This window comes from Notechis scutatus, chromosome 5 (assembly GCF_049901735.1).
Source record: "Notechis scutatus isolate UNSWTSFEM ecotype Mainland chromosome 5, rNotScu1.2, whole genome shotgun sequence".
Lineage (NCBI taxonomy): Eukaryota > Metazoa > Chordata > Lepidosauria > Squamata > Elapidae > Notechis > Notechis scutatus.
This window is the reverse complement of record NC_142013.1, coordinates 30,214,098-30,235,111: the sequence shown is the minus strand read 5'-3', so window position 1 is coordinate 30,235,111 and position 21,014 is coordinate 30,214,098. Positions and strand designations below refer to the sequence as shown.

Below are 21,014 nucleotides of genomic sequence, written 5' to 3'. Positions count from 1 at the left end.
CAAATAGGATAGGGTTATGTCAGAGAAATTGAATAAACTATTTGTTTTTGCCCTTACTACAGAAGATATCTGGCCTGTATTGAATAAACTATTTGTTTTTGCCCTTACTACAGAAGATATCTGGCCTGTATTGACTTTTTCAGGGAGATAAGTAAAACAGTTAAAGCAAATTAAGTGTACAAGAGCAGATAACTCTAACCCTAACCCTGTTGGCATCCACTCAACAGATCTTAAAGAATTCAGATATGAAATTGCTGATGTTTTAGAAAAAAATATCTAACCTTCAAATCATGCTCAGTGTTGGAGATTTGGAAGATAGCCAATGCAATAGCAATAACTTTAAAAAAGAATTCAGGGTTGTTTTTTTTAAAAAAGAAATTATACGCTAATCAGCTTGGCCATCTAAAGGTTTGAACTAGCCATATAGAAGAATAAGCCTTGCTGAAGGAAAATTGGTATGGATTCTGGAAAGATAAATATTGCTTCACAGCGTATTAGTTTTTTGAGAGTTTAACAGGTACCTGAATAGAGGCATGTATTTGCATTACATGCTTGGATTTTCATTATTATTTTTTTGACAGATTTCTTCATTAAATAATTTTAAATATACTGTATTTGGCAGCTATGGGATAACAGGATCTATTTTTTAATGGATTGGTAACTAGTTAAAACAGATAAATAAAAATAAATAAAAAATAGGAATAAAAAGATCCACTTCCTTAGTGAAAAGAAACAAGTAGATCTGCATTGAACCATGAGCATCTGCAGGAGGGACAAGAGGCAAATGACAAAATGTATGTCATAACATTTTATACAAGTATTTAAGCAGTGGAGTTTATGCATTTTGTCAGCTTCATGCTGCCCTGATTAGGACCAATTCTTTTTAATTTTTTAATCAATGACTTCAACCAGAGATATGCAGCTGTTTGTACTGAAATGGAAAAGGTGTCTTGGAGGGGGTTAAAGTACATACACACATACACACACACACACACACACACACACTGTATATATAATGATTAGATTAAATATAGTTGATTATTAATTCTTACATTGTTAACTACTGTTTCCTTTCATTGTATTCCAAATCATATTTCAATTGGCAGTGCATTTGGAAGGACACTGGAAGACTACACACAAGATGTGGTCAGCAATACAATTCTACATTTTATTTAATATATTGTTTTCTTTTACCTCTTTCTTTCCTATTCAGGTTGATCCATGAAGTTGAATTTCTATTATTAAGTGCTCTGTGATAGCTTATGGGAACTCCAGTTGGTATTTTTTGGTCCATATTCCTCTGCGTGGGATGACAATGATACCAGAGGGGAAAAGACTAATTATTGCTATTGCGTGTCTGCTTTTGACATCTGCTAACTGCATTACAAATTTGGGTGAGTGATTGTTTCCCCTATTTTTTTATCTATGTAGCTGATGCATTTTCAGGTCCTTGATTTTATTTGCAATTTTTGTTTGTAGTTTTTTAAAGAACCATGGTTTTGTGTTTTGATATTTATGAGTTTCTATCGCTGCATACTCTGCCTATTCCTTAGTCATAATTCTTATCAACTTCCAATACACTGACTATTCTGCCTACGTATGATTAATTTGTTTACATTCAGTAATCGCTGAATGAACTCCTGGGTGAGCAACTAAGCACATTTATCTAATTCAAAACTAGTGTTAATCTGATTGTCAAATGGGGATGACAAAATAACAAGAGATTATTGTCCGTTTGTAATTGTTTCGGGACATATGAGTAACATTGTTTAAAAATAAGATACTGGACAAAGGTTTTGGTATAATACATATTTACTTTTATAATTCCTGTTACTCCAAGTTTCCTTAAAGTTGACATGGAAGCAAATGTGATTATTGTGAAGCAACATGTTCTCTGCCTCTCAAAGATTTAGAGTGGACTCACATGCAAAGTTGATTGGCTAAGGACAAGGGTGAGGCACAAAACAATGGAGCAGGAAATAGATGAACATGCCATTAGCCTTAGACTGTCTACTATTGACCTCACCCCTTTCCTAAGAGGTCTGTAGGGGGCGTGCATAAGCGCACCAACGTGCCTACCGTCCCTGTCCTATTGTTTCTCTTATTCTTCTTTTATTTTTCTTATATGTACCCATTTCATATATTCACAACTATGTATACACTTATACTTATTATCTTGTAAACAATTGGCAAATCAAATAAATAAATAAAATAAAATAAATAAAAAATAAAATAAAAATAAAAAATAAATTATTTACTTGCAGAGACATTCAGCATTACAGTCTTATTGAGATATCTGAAAGTTTCATATTTCACTAGATACATTCACATTTTCTTGCCAAGAAATAACTAGCTCTTGAATGCCATAAAGTCTTAAACTTGTAATTTCCTGTAAAGGAGAAATCAAATAGTTAAGTAATTAAAGTGGAAGTAGCTGATCTACTTTATGAAGACTTTGCCTGTCTTCCTTTGCAGGTGATTCTCTTCATGTCTCTGTCCAACCTGATTCTATTGTCCAGAAGCATGGTGGCTTGGTGACTCTGGGATGTGTGGTTGAGCCTTTGGGAATAAACGTTACTTGGAGACTGAATGGAAAGGAGCTGCTTCAATCAGATGATGTTCTAGGAATCCATATTGATCAAAGATTGCTCACCATTGCTGCCTTAAACAATCACACAGTGGGTCGATACCAGTGTATAGCCCGCATGTCTGAAGGTGTTGTTGCCAGTGTTCCTGCCACGGTAACATTAGCCAGTAAGTAGATTTTATTTTATTTTTCTCTCTCAAACTATATCACTTTGCCTCAGCAAGGGAACATAGTTACATTGCTCAAAGTTAGATGAAATAGGCATCTCTTGTACACAGAGGAAGCATTTAAATTCTGTCCTTCAGCTGGATTGATGTCCATATCAGAACGTGGCCTTTGTGAAAGATGCTTATCTGATTGGCCAAAGGAAATGTGTGTAAATATAACAATGATAATCTTAAACTGTAGGAGGACAGATTCAAGTTGAATATTGGGGGGGGGGGGCAAACTTCCTAACATGGGCAGCTCCTGTTCTGAGCATGGTATTGGATTTGATAGTCTAAATCAGCGGCCCCCAACCATTTGGGCACCAGGGACCAGTTCTGTGGAGAGAGGTTTTGCCACAGACTGGAGGGGATGGGGGTTTCTCATGCTGCCTGCATCTCATGGATGAGACTTCACTTGTTTGCATAGCCCAGTTTCTGACATGCCATGACACCATGCCTATGGCAAGGTCTGAGATTGGGGACCCCTGGTCTAAATGGCCTCTTCCAATTTTAGGATTTGATGAAACCACCTAAATATGATAAAGAAGGCATCATAGAATGTGCTCATATCAACACTTCCAAATTAGGATGTGCCTCACATTTAGTAAATTATGCACAAATTGGGTTATGACATGTTCAAGAGTCAAGAGTTCTGAGGAACAGACTTGCAGGGTAAATGCTATAACCTGCCTTCGTGAGTTGACAAACTCTTCATGCAGTTTGTTTCAGAAATAATAGCAGCTCTTTAGGGAAACGGGGGAGTGGGGGAGACTGGGAGTACAGAAAGAAAATTGGTTTTAAAAAGTTTGAAGGAGATATGTTTGTAAAATGGGGCCTGGTTTTGTTGCAATGCCAAAAAAATATTGGCTTGCTATCAAAATATTAATCAGAAATGAAATGTTTAGGCTGGGCTAGGATAAAAACAGAGAAGCACAATAAGAGCAAAAGAGCAACTCTAAAGCTCTGTGGGAGAGGCCCACAATTGGACTGAAGCCTTTGGGGGATTTGGACTGAGCTCTGCAGCTAGATTAAGTTTCGGGAGAACATGGTTTCCATTTAAGAGAAATGTAGAAAGTGCTCCGCCTTTTAATACACTTATTTTGCTTATGGGTCTCTTTAGTTGTCACTTTTTTTAAAATCTAGAAAAATAGTAATCAATTAGTTTACCCGCCTATGGCTTTTTTCCACTTCTGTTTGCAGAGTGTTCTGACCCGGCTCCCAAACATGACAAAACCTCTGTAGTTAAATAAATGTTCCCTTTATTAGGAGCCCCAGCAAAAAGTCTGTCTCTCTCACAGCAGGCTAACAGCAGGGAGTTGAATAGTTGTCTGCCACACCTATTCATCTCCGCCCCCTGCTTTTTATCCCCAGAATTAGAGTGGGACTTTGCTAGCAGAAGTGGCTCTTCTGTTCCGAGGATTGGCCCATAGATTTCCACTGATCTCCTGTGCCTTCTATGCATCCGCACGTGAGACCCTGGACCCAGCTGTTCCTCCTCTTCTTCATCAGCCACCTCCAGACCTGGCGGCTGTTCACTCTTCATCTGAGGGCTGATGGACGGCCTAGGGTCTGCCTTTGTCTCTATCTCCATTCTCTCCCCCCCCCAAAGCTCTCAGATTGCCTTGATGTTGGCCCTGACCCCCATGCCACCACCTCATCTGGGCTACCTGAGGGGCTGGCAGCGAAGAGGCCACAACACAGAGTTCCTCTGAGATACTTGTAAGAGGAGTTTTGTGCTGTTGGAAGAAATATCCTTCTGGGTTCAGTTCCAAGTGGGGAAAAAGACCACTGGAAACATGAGGGCTGTTTGGAAGGTTTAATGGTGGACAGGGCCACATGGCCTGGAGCTTCAGAGTGAAAAGGAAGGATGATCACATGCTTCAAGGTGAAGGAGGAGATCAAGAAAGAAAAGGGCTGAGGCGCTGAGAGTGGTTTTTTATACCCCCTGTTGGGATTTGAATTTGAGCTTGTATTCTGATTGGTTGTCAGACTCCCATGGAGCCATGCAGGGCCAACTCTGTAGGCTGTCCTGAGTTCCAGGCCTGGTTGAGCCTTGCTGGATGATGATGATGGAATGAAAAGGGCTTTTGGCAATTGCTAAGAGATCTTTGTTATGTAAAGTATTCTGGCCCAGGCCTTAATGGCCCACCCATTAACAAAGGTGGGCGTGAGATTAAGAAAGGTGGGAGTGAGCTTCTGCTTCTGAGGTGAGTTTCTGCTTCTGAGTTTCTACTCTTTTTAGAGGAAATATTCTGCCTTTTTAATATTTCCTAGGATATTTCAATTTTCTAGGAGAGGTGTGGGTGCCAACCTCCTACAGTGCAAAGGTGGTTCTTCTAAAAAAAAGTCATGTTTATCCCACATATTGAAAAGTATTCATGAGTTAGACATGTTGCAATTAACCCATTCAAAAGGCATCACCTGAGCATTAAGCTTTGCCACATCCGGTATCAAAGACAGTTAAGCATTCATGGCACTCATTCATTCTAATTAAATTATGTGCACCTCTCCCTGCCTGCTTTTTGAATGTGTTCCTGTAGGTGTGGGGGAAAAAGGCAGAATTACTAATGATTTCCTAAAGGTTACATTATTTAGAAACCTTAAAAGAATCAGCCTCCTTAGGGTAATTCTTTCAGGACTTCTAAAGTGTAATATTACTACCACAGTGTAACCACACCAGGGTAACCATTAAGTTATGTAAGATATTGCCTTTTAACAAGACTCTGGGATTCCAGATCCATGTCTATAGTCACACATTTGATAAGGAGGCAATGTACTTGTTCCCTGGAAAAAACAGCAAATTCTGTATACTTTTCTGGCAAGAAAGAGGGTTCAGATAACTGAGTAGGAGAGGGAGAAGGGTGATAATGAAGAAAGCTGTAGATGGTGCTGTTGGCATCTTTGAAATGAAAAAAAAAACTTCCCTTTTCTCCCTATACACCTAAATTATGGGCTTGCAGTCAGTCAATGCCCAGCACAATGGGGCCATCTAAAGAAATTGTAATATAGAGCAGCACGAATTTTGCATGATCGTTTATTGTCAATTTCAGAAGTGTTATGTGTTTCAAAATAAGACCAACTTTGGGCACTTGCCTGAAAATAGTTTCCACAAGCATTTTTTCCCCTAATTATTATGTAAGCAGTTTAAACAATTGTGCTGTGTCTTGTCTTTGCAAATGGCTTTTGCACCCAAATTTACAAGAGCTGAGATTGGTCTTTGAAAACCAGAAATTGAATAAAAACTAAAAATTGAATGAAGAATAACAAGCATAATGAAATACACCTGTCTGATGTCAGTTAATTGTCTGAGCACACTCCTGCTGAGATCTTGGGAGCTGTGAAGTTTCCCAAAGACAAGGCTTTGAAGTTATTTGGGCACTTGCTTATTATGTAGCCTGCAGCTCCGCAGATATGGCAATTTGTAGCTGACTCAGAAGTCTGGACTTTAGTGGTACAACTCTTGGCTAGGTGTCCTGGGCCTCCACAGTAGAAAATAAACTTAGTTCTCTTCACTGTTGTTGACAAGAATCTTTTTCTGCTCCTATTTGTTTGGGTTCTCTGATGCAGTCATCTAAGGAGGCCTTGTGGATGGCAGGGATGGCCTTAACTTTTCTAATTGTCCATTGATCAATATACAACATTGGAAAAGTTCTTCCAAATTTTCTAGTATGCCTTGTTTCATTAATTGATCTCTCAGTTCATCAGCAAAGACTCAAAACTCAGAGCAAGATCATTCCACCCCACATCTCTGGCATACAATTGAAAATCCAGTACGTATTGACAAATTTCTTTGGCTCCTTGTTTCAACTTTCAAATTTTTCAGTTTGCCATTGTTCCTCCTAATCATATCCCAAAATACAGTTTTAAATATTTGCACGAAGTTATAATAATAATCCAATAGCTAACTGATCATTGTTTTCAGTGAGCAGTACATTTGCTTGTCCCTTTTCTTATGAAACTCAGAACAAGTCATCCCAGAGCAATCTTTAAAAAATTCTGCTAGTTGATTTGCTATAGATAATTCATACTGAGAAATTTATTCTACCAAATAATATAAATCCTTCTATTCCCCACCAGTTAGTTAGAACTGAGGAAGCTTCTTGGATGAGAAGTGAAACGTTTTCAAAGGAAAAAAAAACAAGAAAGTCCAGTTGCCTTTTGAAAAAAGCACTTTTGGGACAACTATGACTTGAATGATCGAGAAACTCCACAGACAAAAAGCTGCTAGAATTTCCCTTTCTCTCCTCTTAGACCACACTGAATTAAGATTTCTTTTTAATCCCTTTCTCACATTTAGTTTCCTAAGAGGAGATTTTGTTTCCTATCTCTTTTAGGTGCTAATATCTTTTGCATTCCTTCACTATCTCTAGACTACTTTCTTTCTATTGTATCCCCTCTCATTGCCTAATATTTAGAACTGTTTGCTAGTTAAACTCTAACCAGAAACCAGTTGCACAGATATGTAGAGTTGGTTTCAGTGTGGCACAGAGTGTAATCCATTGAAGTGTTCACAGTTGAGTCTCAAAATTATTAAGCCTTTGGCCAAAAATGAAATGAAAGAAGGCTTTCAAACTGTACAGGCTGTGAATTTGAGTTGATTTTTGTAGATATTTCTTCAGGGAACCTTGCTGAGGCCCCTCAAACAAGGTCACGTATGCTACTAACTTACTGTCATAATCTTCATTTTCATCCAAAATTTTAAAATAAGTTAGAGTTTGGAATTTTAAGTGCCTGCCTTATACTGAAATGGTGACTTTTATATAAGGGAAATAGGCGGTTAAGAAGTTTGATATAAAACTTCCTATTTACGACCCTGTATTGTGTATGTGCATGTGTATAATACTTGGATTTCTATTAAACTACTCTTTGATAGCTTAATGTAATAGTTTCTATTAAACTATTCACATTATCTGAATAGTTTTATAATTGCTCAAGTTCTGATATTTGATATATTCAAAATATGATAAATATTTTTCCCCAAGATGAATTTATTATCTTTGACAAACTAGCATAAGACTAGTTAGAACTTTGTAATTCTACCTACATAGAACTTTGGGTAACTAGTATACATTCCATTTTAAATACTTGAAATTTGAAAACTATATTGCATCTCAATACTCCCTAAAATTAATACAACTTCAGGCAAGACATGTACGAGAAAGCTTCAATGAATTCAATAAATATATAATTGACATATTTATCAATGCCCTTAAAACAGGCCATTTCTGGTGTAAGAAGAGCTGATTCTGAAGATAATATACCATTTTGATTCATACCAAGGGAACATTCCACTGCATTGGTATGGTTTGAAAACATTGGCAGCTGTCTTTAATGCTATGCTAAAGTATTACAGTTGTAATTACCTATCATCTCTTGTTATTAATTCTGTGCACAGTTATAATAAGATTCTGCAGTTCTACATTCTAATGCTCAGATTTGAAAGAATCCCCTCAAAACAACATTCAACTCATTTTATTTTCTTTCACAAAATACCAATGGGCAATTCAAGGTACCTTTGGGGACCTATGTGTATATGCAGCTGTCTTTTCAATGACAACAAAATGCCTCATTCTTCACGTTGCTCCTGCCAGGGCCTCTAATCTAATAAGTCCCTTGATGCAGGTTTTGGCTCCATATTGAAAAGCCATTTTCATCCCTAAAATTGTTCTAAATATAATTATAATGAGAGGTGATAATTAAAACAAAAGTATGTTATTCTTATCAAGTAGATGCTTTGATAAATCGAGTATTTCCAGCGTAAAATGAAGAGGTGCAAATATGCAAGATGAAGAAATATATATGAAATAATTGTGGTTACATAACTTTTTTTTTAACTTGGTGTGTAAGTATGAATAGAAGAAAAATTATGTACCAGTACTCTGATAAAATTCTGTTTTGATACGACTCTTCAGCAAAATAGGATAAAAATACCTATGTGGAAACCTAAAAGAAATATGCAAATATCTGGATTGCCTTCAGTCACAATGTTTTTATGGTATAACAAGATAATGGTCACCTGTAGTTCTTATATTCAGAGACTGGTCTTTGTGTCACCACAATTAGTCTACAAAAGTTATAGAATCAAGTGTTGTACTCTTAGGCCAAAAGAGCAGAGGAAGGTTTAGAAAGATTTATTAGGAAACTTCAATTATTACTATTTTTATTACCTTTATTGTCAGAGTACAACATGTGTGCAGTGAGATTGGCTGAGCCTCCCTTCATGCACGCCCCCCAACACAACTCATAGTGAGGACAGAAGTCCCTAACCCAGTCCCAATCTTATTACACTATGTGACCTTGTTGCACAATGTGCTGGCCCCGCAAGTCTATCATACTATGTTCACATGAAGTTATTTTCCATTCAGGAGTCTGACAGCCCACGGGTAGAAATTGTTCTTCAGACTGTTGGTGTGGCTGGCTATGCTTCTATATCTCCTACCCGATGGTAGGAGAGTGAAGAAGTGCTGACCGGGATGTGAGTCGTCCCTGAGAATTTTCCTCACTCTTCTAAGGCAGCGAGCCCTAGTGAGGTCATCTAGTGGTATCAGGGAACAGCCGACAATGTTTTGTGCTGTGCTCACCACCCTCTGTAATGTCTTTCTATCTGCGGCTGTCAAGCCAGCATACCACACCATAATGCAATATGAGAGGACGCTTTCTATTGTGGACCGGTAAAAGGTCATCAGTCATTGTGTTCTGACCCAGGCTTCGTCAAACTTAATAAAACACAAACTGAATTTAAAAGTAAAACCTTTTTTAATGCAACGCTGTGAATTACTTACATTCCTAGCCAAAACTAATTATACACAGTTCCTCCAGATAAGAGCACGCTTGTCAGTACTATAGAATGCTTGCCAACGAACAGACATCCAATTAAGACTTAACATAAACCAACCCAGAAAAAACCGACCAATATTCAGAGCTTTAAGATGGACTCGGAAATTACTGAACTACTTTGCTTCCTGCATAGCTCTTCATCATTGAGGACTGACTTTTATCCCTTATGGGAGGGGCAGTAACCTCCCAGCCTTACTCCTGAGTCACCCCTTCTGCTTTAGCTGCTCTCGCCTTCTAACAGCTCTGCGCACACGCGCATTGGGAACAGGCTCCCTGAGGTACTCTTCTTTGCTGCTGCCAGACTCCGAAAGCTCCGAAGGCAACACCCCACTCTCAGATGGTCCTGGCTCCATCCTTGATCAGATGTAGGACCTTCGTCCAAGTCCTCGCCAGACTCGCTGACTGGTTCCCTTTCGTCCTCACGGTCTGATACCTGCCGGCTGCACCGGCTGCCAGCGAACCACAACATGTTGTTCCACTTTATTCTTTCGCAAGACCTTAAGGAAATGGAGTCTCTGTTGGGCCTTTCTCGCCACCTGGGTTGTATTCAAGCTTCCTCTTTCAATAGTATCATGATTTCTTACGAGTATATATCCTATGCTGAATGCCATTTCAACCAGAGATTTATATAAGTGAACACCATTAAAAACTAAGACAAATTATTTTTATTTCTTTATTTATTAAATTTATATGCTGCCCATCTCACTATTGAGTAGCTCTTGATAGTGTTTAAAGTTTAATGGAAGCCATGCTGAAAGTCCCCCTATTCTGTTTAAATGCTGTTTAGATGGAGGTTATAGTTGAATATCTCATATCCTGTACTTCAAATTTTTCTCATTTGCCATTCTTGTTAACTTTATTTCCAAAATGACCTTTTATTGTTTTGTGTACTGTGTATCGTGGTATATTTAAAAATCTGCTGACTTTATAATGCATTTTTAAGAACAGTTCACTCAATCTAGTTCATTAGTCTTATAAAATGACTGTCATTAGAAAATTTCCTATTCAAAAAAAGATGCTGTGGTAGACATAGTCACAAAATGTATCAGAAGAAAAGTGGACATGATTGCTAGCTGTCACCCAGTTTTTCTCCTCAGAATGATCTCTATTATCCAAGCTGCTGGAAACTCTTCTGAGAAAAGAATTGGGCTGTAGTCCTCATTATTCATATTTTTAAAAGTGACAGTTGAGCTTTGTTAAAGCACAAAAAAAGCATTCCTTTAATTAAGCATTATCTTAGAGGCTGATACTTACTTTGCAGCACTGCATATTTCTTTTTTAATTAAAAAGACTTTTTAGAAAAAAACAAAGACTAAAATTGAGGGCATTAATGCATACTATAATGTGGATTCCTGTTTGGATTGTGTATAATCTTGTACCATTTCATTGGATCATTCTAAATATTCTTTGCCAGAAAAAGGTGAAGCATCCATTGACAAGTGACATTTCTTATCATCAGATAATAGAAATTACAGGCAGGTGCATCACCTACCTTTCAAGTTTCACATTGTGGTGGAAAACGGTTCTGTTAAAAATGTTTTTTCTACTTCAGAATGGGTTTACATTCTACTGAAAGTTAGCAGTACATGTCGGTCACACTGCATATCTAGGATAGTATCAAATTTTGGATACCACATGTTAACTAGAACAGGATTAGAGAAGGGCAGTGAGGATAATCAGTGGTTTATAAGCTAAGTCATATAAGAAAAAATAGAAGAAACAGAAATATTTTGTTCTGAGAAGAGAAAACTGAAAGCCTTCAGCCTTTGGCCACAAGATACCAAAGGGGAACAAATAACAATATATCTGTGATGAGGTCATGAATACTTGTGTCATTATTAAAATAGGTAATAACAGTTTTCATGGGTTTGCTACAGATGTTACTTTGGAGAGGGATATGGTAACACACTTAAGATACCTAAAATAATATGATCTATATTGTCTCTGATCCCAGAAGTCAGGTCATAGAATAATGAATTTCAGTTATAGGAAGGCTGATTCCAACTAAGTAATGAGAAACATTTCCAAATAATGAACAGCATCTAATTGTAGAACCAATTACCCACATAGGTTTGATTTAACTGAATGTGTTCAGGTAAAGGCTACACAGCTATCGGTTGTGTATGTTTTAATTTTGATTCTTGCACAGGGCAAGATATTGGACTCAATGACCTAATTGGTTCTTTCCAATTCTGTAATTTAAAGACTTCTTCATGTGTTACTTCTTCTTAAAAAGAAGTTTATCTTTAAAATTATGATCTGTGATGGTCTCCAGATGGTTTCCTTGAGGATAAGAAATATGCTAAGATTCCCTTAATCTCCTCTAAGATCTTTTTATATACTTAGTAGTGATTAGATAGATATTTTCCTATGGGCCTTTACCATATCCAAAAAATCTCTATTGTACAAACGAGCTTTTTGGAGGAGGGAAAGGAGAACAGAAGATATTATTACATTCTAGGAGTTATTTTATACTTTTAAGATTATAGCACTTTATTCTTGGGAAACTATTGTTTTCTCTTTCTAGACCCACAAATGCCTTCTAATTGCAAAAATGTAAATTTTCTTTTGCAAAGAAAGTTTTCAAATTGTATTGCAAAACTCTGGATCTGTTCTCTTTTCTCATGGATTCAAATACTTAAAAACAAATTGGGTTTTTCCCCCCTACTTTTTTGCCAGTAATTCTGAAGCCTTCACAATAGTTGTAGGGTTCAACTATTGCTGTGATGAATTTGGACCACCAGGAGGGACAATTTTTTTTTAATTCCAGCTCACATGTTGTTGATCGAAGAAATGTGTGTTGTGAGCAGCTAAGCTCTATCTTTACTTTTTTTACTCTCCACTTTTATCCTTCTTAAAACTTTATGGCATGAAAAAAGGGAAACGAGAGAATAATTCCAGCTCCCTTCTCTTCCCAAACACCATTTTCACATTAGGAGGAATGGAAACTTTTGCAGAGAAGAATTAAATTTAAGCTATCTGTAGTATCCCATGGAAACAGCTCTCCCTCCTAAATTTGACTTTAAAGGATTAATAATTTTAACTGAAGTGTACCTGTAATGTCTTCTTTTGTTTTGCATTTATTAATTATTTTCAGTTGTACAATGCCAAGACATTCTTAAAGTATTAAACATGTTTGCTATAAATCATTTTTATGTCTTTGTTAAGCCTTTCCCCTCCCTCTTTCCTTGAATCCAGACGCTAGCACTGAAATAGTCTCCTGACAGCTAATACGTTTTGCATTTTGGAAGGCTTTTTGCTATACTGCCAAGGGAGCTGTTTTTTATTTTAAAATGTTTTTGAAGCAATCTTGCTTTAATTAGCCTGTTTGAGAAATTTCATGTCACTTTTCCATGAGCGTGGGTGGGAGAACCTTGGAGCCAGATCTGTCTTTTACTGTTGGAGAGCTGATATAAATCCCAGAGAATGAAAACAATTTTTTCCACTCTCCCATTCTGCCAATAGAAACTTGCAGTCTCTTCTGGTTTCTGCTGTCCAAACTCCCTAAATACTTGCCCTGAGCTAGTCCAACTTGCAGTATAGTAACACCTTATTATTTTTCCAAGGCAAATGAAGGGAGTCTAAGTGTTATAAACTCAGTGTTATAAAATTTCCAAGCAAATGGGCCAGGTTCTCCAGTGATAAGAACAAGGAGAAACTACTGATTTTCAAATTGTTTAATTTTTGGAAGGGATTCTTTGTTTTCAGAATACATAATGGAAATAAGAAGTTGTGATTTAGAAATGGTAACTTAAATAATATTAAGTTTTATTTTCACAGTGATAAAGTAAAGAAACAATTGATACAGTATTTCTTTAAAGTATAACTAATACTAAAATATAAAGTGCTTTGAAGCTGATAATCCTATAATTTTAATTTGGAACATGGAGAAACTGTCCTTTTGCACGAATTTCTGTTTATAGCATGTTTCTCAAACTTTTTTGAACTTACATTCTCCTGTTCTAAATATACTGTATAAATAGCATATGGCAGCTTTCAGCTAAAAAATTATCATTTAATCTTCAGATTAATGTTCAGTATGCGTAAACCCTACAGCTGCAGGCAAAGTTCTGGGAAGTTATACAGAACCTAAAAATTCCAACAGACTTCAGAAGGCCAGTACAGGAAATATTTGGGCCTCACGTAGGAATAGTATTTCTTTTTGAGTTCTGGGTTTTATTAATATTCAGTTAAGTGCTGCTATCAGATAAAGCCAATGCGGGCTAGTAAGATGTTTAAGATCCTGCTAATTTACTGCATTGGAGCATACAGTCACTGCAGTCATGATTTATTGTAGAGGTTTACCTTTATCTTCAAGCATTTCAAGTGCCAGATTTTATGAAACATCTTACTCTAAGTGCAAAACCAGCTATTTTCAACATTTGAAGCTTTAGCTCAAAATGCTTTAAAATATCAAATATCCCATGCTGCACACACACAAAAATCATTTCATCAAATTATATGCTTGAAGCATTTCAGAATATTTGCATATTCTATTTTACTAATCCTTAGAAGAAGAATGTGATTTACTAGTTTTCTAAGTAAAAAAATGCACCAGTTGAGGGCATTAAAACATAATAACTATATATATTATCACTGCATTTTGCTGTCTTCAAAAATATGTATCTGTTTTATTGGAAAAATATGCATAGACAATGACTTTGGACTCCCTGGATTAAATTAAGTATATTTTTGGAAATGTTTATAGTTACAGTGCTTTGAATTTATACATGTATTCATTTGTTCTACTTTTAGAACTCCTTGTTTCTTCTAAAAAATTACTGTAATTTTAATAGATCTTAAAGACTTTAAATATGATGGTCAGCATGTAATAGAAGTTGATGAAGGAAATACAGCTGTGATTGCATGTGACCTTCCTGAAAGCCATCCAAAAGCCCAGGTTCGCTACAGTGTGAAGCAAGAATGGTTGGAGGCCTCTAGAGGTGAGCTGTGATTGATGGTGGAAAGAGAAGCATCTGAATTAATCCTGCTTATTTTATCCTACTTCAGTCCAGACAACCTGTAAATAAGTGGATTTCAGTTTCCAAAATTCTAAGTGGTGACATGCTGGCTATGGAAGTCTATGCATTTGAAGGCATCGAAATTAGGGAAGTGTGTTCTGTTCTTCTAATCAATTTCATCATCCCCTATGTTTTCTTATTTATCTGTGCATTTGATAGTCTAGGTTTTATACACAAGGATATAAAACACATTTCTGTCTATTACCCAGTAGCAATTTCATAACTTATTATTATCTTTATCACATTAACATGATGTTAAACATAGCCTGTAAAAAGTAGACTTGACTGCCAGAAAACTTTAGGAATGAGTGGATCATACCATACTTATGTCTGGTTACAAGGGAAGTTATAAGGAATCTTAGAGATGTTAGATATTGAGTCATTTTAAAGCCAAGCTTTGTTCCATTCCACCAATCCACAACAGATATATCAGGTAACAGGAGGGAATATTTTAGTTGGAAATAAGTGTATATGAAAATATTGAAGTTGGGAATTTGACAGCTGTTCCAGTTGCTTCTTGGCTGAACTGCACAAATACAGACAGACACAGCTAGATGCAAGGGCTGCTAGAAAGATCAATATAATTCCAATTAAAATATATTTAGATACCCTTTTTTCAAAAATGTCACAAAGTATCTTAAATTTGCAAGGGGTTGACATATACATTAGATAAGTCTTCTGAACCTTCATATTTTATGGAGTTCAAGGCTTTAGGGAGTTTCTATGTATTTTTCCCCATTTTTTTTCCTTTTAGTTGACTTTGAGGCAAAAGTTATACATTGCCACAATAGTATGAGAACTGTTCCACTATGGTCCATTTTAAAATAAGGATATTTTAATATGAGATAGACTGCTTTGTTCCAGTTCTAAGACATATTTTTCCATTTATTGTTGTCTGAGATTTTCAAGTTAATAGGTAATTCAAACAACTTAATTTTTGCTGCTGCAAATTACAGCAAACTTAGACAAAAGATTTCATTTTATATCCATATCATGGTAGAACTTGTGAAATAGAAATGCTTCTTTTTCAGAAATAGTTCTGAATGATTTCTTTATCTTAATAGACAACTACTTGATCATGCCATCTGGGAATCTTCAGATAGTCAATGCCAGCCAGGATGATGAAGGAACTTACAAATGTGCAGCCTACAATCCTGTCACCCAAGAAGTAAAAACATCTGTGTCTAGTGAAAGACTCCGTGTGAGACGTAAGACATTATTTCTGATTATTTCAGTTCCTTGGTTCAAAACTCTTGAATGATGGCATCCCTGGTCTGTAAAGGTTCCAGTAGCATTCATTATAGGCTATCTTCCTTTGTTCACCTTCTTTTTTGATCTCATATTCACATGTGGGGTTTGTGTGTGTGTGTATGTGTGTTTGTGTGTATGTATGTGCATGTCTATTACATTTAGTATGACTTTTTAAAAATAGCACTTTATTTTTGTATTTTTATGAGCCATTTCTCTCCCTTCCTGTTGCTCCTTATAGTATCACATCATGTCTTATATTTTAATGTGCATTCCTGGATTGTCAAAATACAGTCACCCTGCCCTTAGGAAAAAGAAATGATAAAGATGCTTCTGTGATTTTTAGCACATATTCCTAGACTGGTTATTCCCAGAAAAAGTAACTAACAGAAGCTGTTGTAGCTTTTAAATCTTTTGACTGCAGAGGTAAAACTAGATAAAGAGAAAACAGTTAAACAAATGAGTCAAAACACACTTGTTCATTTTGAGGGAAATGATCCCAAACTATATCTTTGTGTGTGGCAAAAGTATATGAACCTCTAGGACTATCAGCTAATTTGAAGGGAAAATTAGAGTCAGATGTTTCAAATAATGAATGGGATGATAATCAGGTGTGAATGTGGGAGGCCCAGCCTTATTTAAATCGCAGAATTCTGAATATTCACTATCTGGTCTTCACCACACAGGTATGCTGGAAGTGTGGTGTGACTTCAGCAAAGGAGATTTCTGAGAACATATGATAAACAGTTGTTTATGCTCGCTATACTGGAAAGGGTTATAAAATTATTTGAACTCTACTAGTCCATTGTTAGGCATATTGTGAACAAATGGAGGCAATTCAGTACAATTGTTACCCTCCCAGGAGTTCACTAACGATACCACATCAACCACACCAAGAGCAAGGCACTTGGTTTCATCTAGGCAAGGTGCTAGGTTTCAAACTGCTAGGGTAATAAAGAGCTAAAGATCTTCCTTGCATTCTCCCCTGTGAGAACACTGAAGAATGGTATGCATGGCAGGGCTGCAAGGAGAAAACCATTACTCTCCAAAAAGAACATTATTGTCTGTCTATAGTTTGCAAAAGACTATGTGGAAAACCCAGAAATAGTGAATGGATGAGACAAAATAGAACTTTTTGGCTTGATTCAAAAGCATTGTTTGGCAAAAAGCAAATACTGCACTCCATCTGTGAAGCATGATGGCAGCAGTATCATTCTTAGGTCTACTTTGCTGCCTCTGGACTAGGATGGCTTGCCATCAATGACAGAATTCTGAATTCTGAATTGTACCTGCCGATTCTAAAGGAAAATGTCAGGTTAGAGGTTCCTGAACTAAAACTCAAGTTGTACAGTCAAAGAATTGTTAAAGCAGCAGAAAGTTAATATTGAGATGGTCAAGTGGAAGTCCTAACCTTAATTCTATCGAAATGTTGTAGAAGGACCCAGTCAGAGCGGGATATGTGAGGAAGTCCACCAACATCCTTGAGTCAAAATTGTTCTGTGAAGAGGAACGGACTCAAATTCAAAGTGGACTCAAAGTGGAAAAAAACACTACAGGCTGATCCAACTTTGATGTAATGTCCTTAAAACAAGTCAAAATGAGACTCAGTAGTGTGTGTGGCCTCCACGTGCCTATATGACCTCCCTACAATGCCTGGGCATGCTCCTGATGAGGTGGTGGATGGTCTCCTGAGGCATCTCATCCCACACCTGGACTAAAGCATCCCCCAACTCCTGGACAGTCTGTGGTGCAACATGGCGTTGGTGGATGGAGTGAGACATGATGTCCCAGATGTGCTCAATTGGATTCAGGTCTGGGAAATGGGCGGGCTAGTCTACAGCATCAATGCCTTCGTCTTGCAGGAACTGCTGACACACTCCAGCCACGTGAGGTCTAGCATTGTCTTGAATTAGGAGGAACCCAGGGCCAACCGCACCAGCATATGGTCTCACAAAGGGTCTGAGGATCTCATCTCGGTACCTAATGGCAGTCAAGCTACCTCTGGCGAGCACATGGAGGGCTGTGCAGCCCCCTAAAGAAATGCCACCCCACACCATTACTGACCCACTGCCAAACCGGTCATGCTGGAGGATGTTGCAGGCAGCAGAACATTCTCCACGGTGTCTCCAGACCCTGTCACGTCTGTCACCCTCATGGAGTCTGTTTCTGACCGTTTGAGCAGCCACATGCACATTTGTGGCCCGCTGGAGGTCATTTTGCAGGGCTCTGGCAGTGCTCCTCCTGTCCCTCCTTGCACAAAGGCAGTCCTGATGCTGGGTAGTTGCCCTACTATGGCCTCCTCCACGTCTCCTGATGTACTGGCCTGTCTCCTGGTAGCACCTCCATGCTCTGGACACTATGCTGACAGACACAGCAAACCTTGCCACAGCTCGCATTGATGTGCCATCCTGGATGAGCTGCACTACCTGAGACGCTTGTGTGGGTTGTAGACTCCATCTCATGCTACCACTAGAGTGAAAGCACCACCAGCATTCCAAAGTGACCAAACCATCAGCCAGAAAGCATAGGAACTGGGAAGTGGTCTGTGGTCACCACCTGCAGAACCACTCCTTTATTGGGGATGTCTTGCTACCTGCCTATGCTTTCCACCTGTTGTCTATTCCATTTGCACAACAGCATGTGAAATTGATTGTCAGTCAGTGTTGCTACCTAAGTGGACAGTTTGATTTCACAGAAGTGTGACTGACTTGGAGTTACATTGTGTTGTTTAAATGTTCCCTTTATTTTTTTGAGCAGTGTATAATTCATTGAAAACAAAAGAACGAACGGTTAGAAAGATGTGTGCCAGAAAGGATAGAATGCCAAGTGTGCTGATCACTAAATTAGATCCACATACATACTAGTAACAATAAATCTGATTGACTATTTAGAAACATTGATCTTCCTTATATCATTTTTGTGAAGTTAAATAGAATAAAATTTGTAAACATTTAAAGTATCAAAAAAGGATAATTAAAGTAATATGTGCTAGCTAGGCTAATATATTAATTTTCTGAAGTGTCCATGAAATATGTGACATCTTTCTGCAACACAAGTTTTAAAAGCTGATGATATTACAAATGATTCTTTTTGGTAACTTGCAAAAATGTCCAAGTTTTAGATTTTTAGTGTTTTTAAAGTTTTAAAAACAAAAATGCCGAAACTTTATAATTTTGTTTAGTTCGTTTTTAAGAGACAGCCATTTATTTTGGCCAGTCATGTTTTATAATTACTTTGCTTTATCTAATTTTGCATTAGGCTCAACAGCTGAGGCTGCTCGCATAATTTATCCCACAGAGGCCCAGACCATCATAATCACCAAGGGCCAAAGCCTCATTCTTGAATGTGTGGCTAGTGGGATTCCAACTCCACGAGTTACTTGGACTAAAGATGGCTCCGGAGTCTCTGGCTACAATAAAACTAGGTTCCTTCTCAGCAATCTTCTGATAGATGCAATCAGTGAGGAAGACTCAGGGACTTACAGCTGTATGGCTGACAATGGAGTCAGGAAAGCTGCAGCAAGTGTCATTCTCTACAATGTTCAAGTATTTGGTACGGAGAGTTGTAACTTCTTTTCTATTTTTGTTCTATTAATGGTTGTATGGATTTATATATTTCAGACAAAAGTTCTTCATTTATAATGCATTGATTTGGATTTCTGTACAGAGCAGAGCATTGGACATAACATTCTCTCCAAAATCTGTAATTCTGGCCTTGAATATGCAGAATCTGACTTCACTATAATTTTCAGATTTGTTGGCTAATTTCTCAGTTTGTTGGCTGGAGGGGATTAAAGTGGGAAGGAAGTGTTTTTCTGATACTTCTCCTTCATTCAGGGGTGGGATGCTACTGGCTCTGCCCGGTTCTTTAGAACCGGGCAGAACCAGTAGCTCTGAAGAACCAGTAGCTCTGAAGAACCAGTAGCTCTGAAGAGCAGCAGACACCGAACCAATTCTGTGTTTGCTGCTGTTTGCCCCACCTGCCCGCCCAGGCTCTTACCTATCCTTTACTTTCCTGCTTTTTCAACCTCAGCTGCTTTGCGCGGCACAGCTGAGGTTGAAAAAGCAGGAAAAAAGAGGCTTTTCAAATGCTGTGCATTCGCGGGGTGCGCTTTTCAGCTGTCCGGGCAGCACAGCTGATGTTTTTTTTACACGCGCGCACAGCAAAACATAATCACCGAACCAGTAGTAACACCGGTTGAATCCCACCCCTGCCTTTATATTTTGTAATATAAAACTATTCCTATCTCTTGAGAAGCACTAACTTGTAATATGCACAAATACTGTATTCAAGTATAGGCTTAATTATGTCTGCAATCACTTTTTATTACTGAGTAATCTAATTCAGTTTAAGCAATCGTGGCAGACTAATAGTGCCATAAGGCTATAAGTAAAAGTAAAACTACTTCTCTTTGTGTACAACTTTGCAAGCACCATATTTCGCAGAGATCTCTATTTCAGAGATAGATATTCTTTCATCATTCTCCAAATGACTGACAGTATAATTGTATCTCCTTTTCAGAACCTCCAGAAGTTAGTATGGAACTAGCTCAGGAGATCATTACTTGGGGACAAAGTGCAAAGTTTACCTGCCGAGTTCGAGGGAATCCGCAGCCTTCGGTGATATGGTTGCGCAATGCAGTTCCCCTCTTTCCCAGCCATCGAATGCAACTCTCTCGTAGGGCTCTTCGTCTTTCTAGCATAGGGCCTGAGGATGAAGGAATATACCAGTGCATGGCAGAAAACGAAGTTGGGAGTGCACAAGCTATGATACGGTTGAGAGTTTCCCAACCAGGTAAGTCTCTAGTGAAGTTAACGTAACAGAATAATCATTTTTCAGATCTGTCTCTCCTTGTAAGACTAAGGGGAGACATAACAGTTTTCCAATACTTTGTCATAGGGGAGACGGTGTGGTTTAGGGAAGGGCAAAAGCTGGTGGGTAGAAGTTTTCCAGAGAGAGCTCCAATAGAAAGACTGCGGGAGATGTTAGAGCTGTGAGAAAGCAGCCTGTATCTTAGAGTTGTGGGTGCTCCATCACTGGAATTTTTCAAAGAAAGATTTGACTAGGATGATTTGAAAGCTCCAACGTCCCTTCCAGTCCTTTGATTCTTTGTTT

General features: G+C 37.8%; 1 protein-coding gene across 1 annotated transcript in view; it reads left to right on the top strand.

Moving 5' to 3' along the window:
• Nucleotides 1–21,014, top strand: part of BOC (BOC cell adhesion associated, oncogene regulated) — a 68,862-nt gene that overhangs the window by 28,755 nt on the left and 19,093 nt on the right. The window contains exons 2-7 of the mRNA XM_026681745.2: nt 1,214–1,394; nt 2,476–2,754; nt 14,427–14,573; nt 15,716–15,859; nt 19,158–19,451; nt 20,421–20,693. Coding sequence (XP_026537530.2) covers nt 1,310–1,394; nt 2,476–2,754; nt 14,427–14,573; nt 15,716–15,859; nt 19,158–19,451; nt 20,421–20,693 — 1,222 coding nt within the window. The 5' untranslated portion in view covers nt 1,214–1,309. The remainder of the gene's footprint in view (nt 1–1,213; nt 1,395–2,475; nt 2,755–14,426; nt 14,574–15,715; nt 15,860–19,157; nt 19,452–20,420; nt 20,694–21,014) is intronic.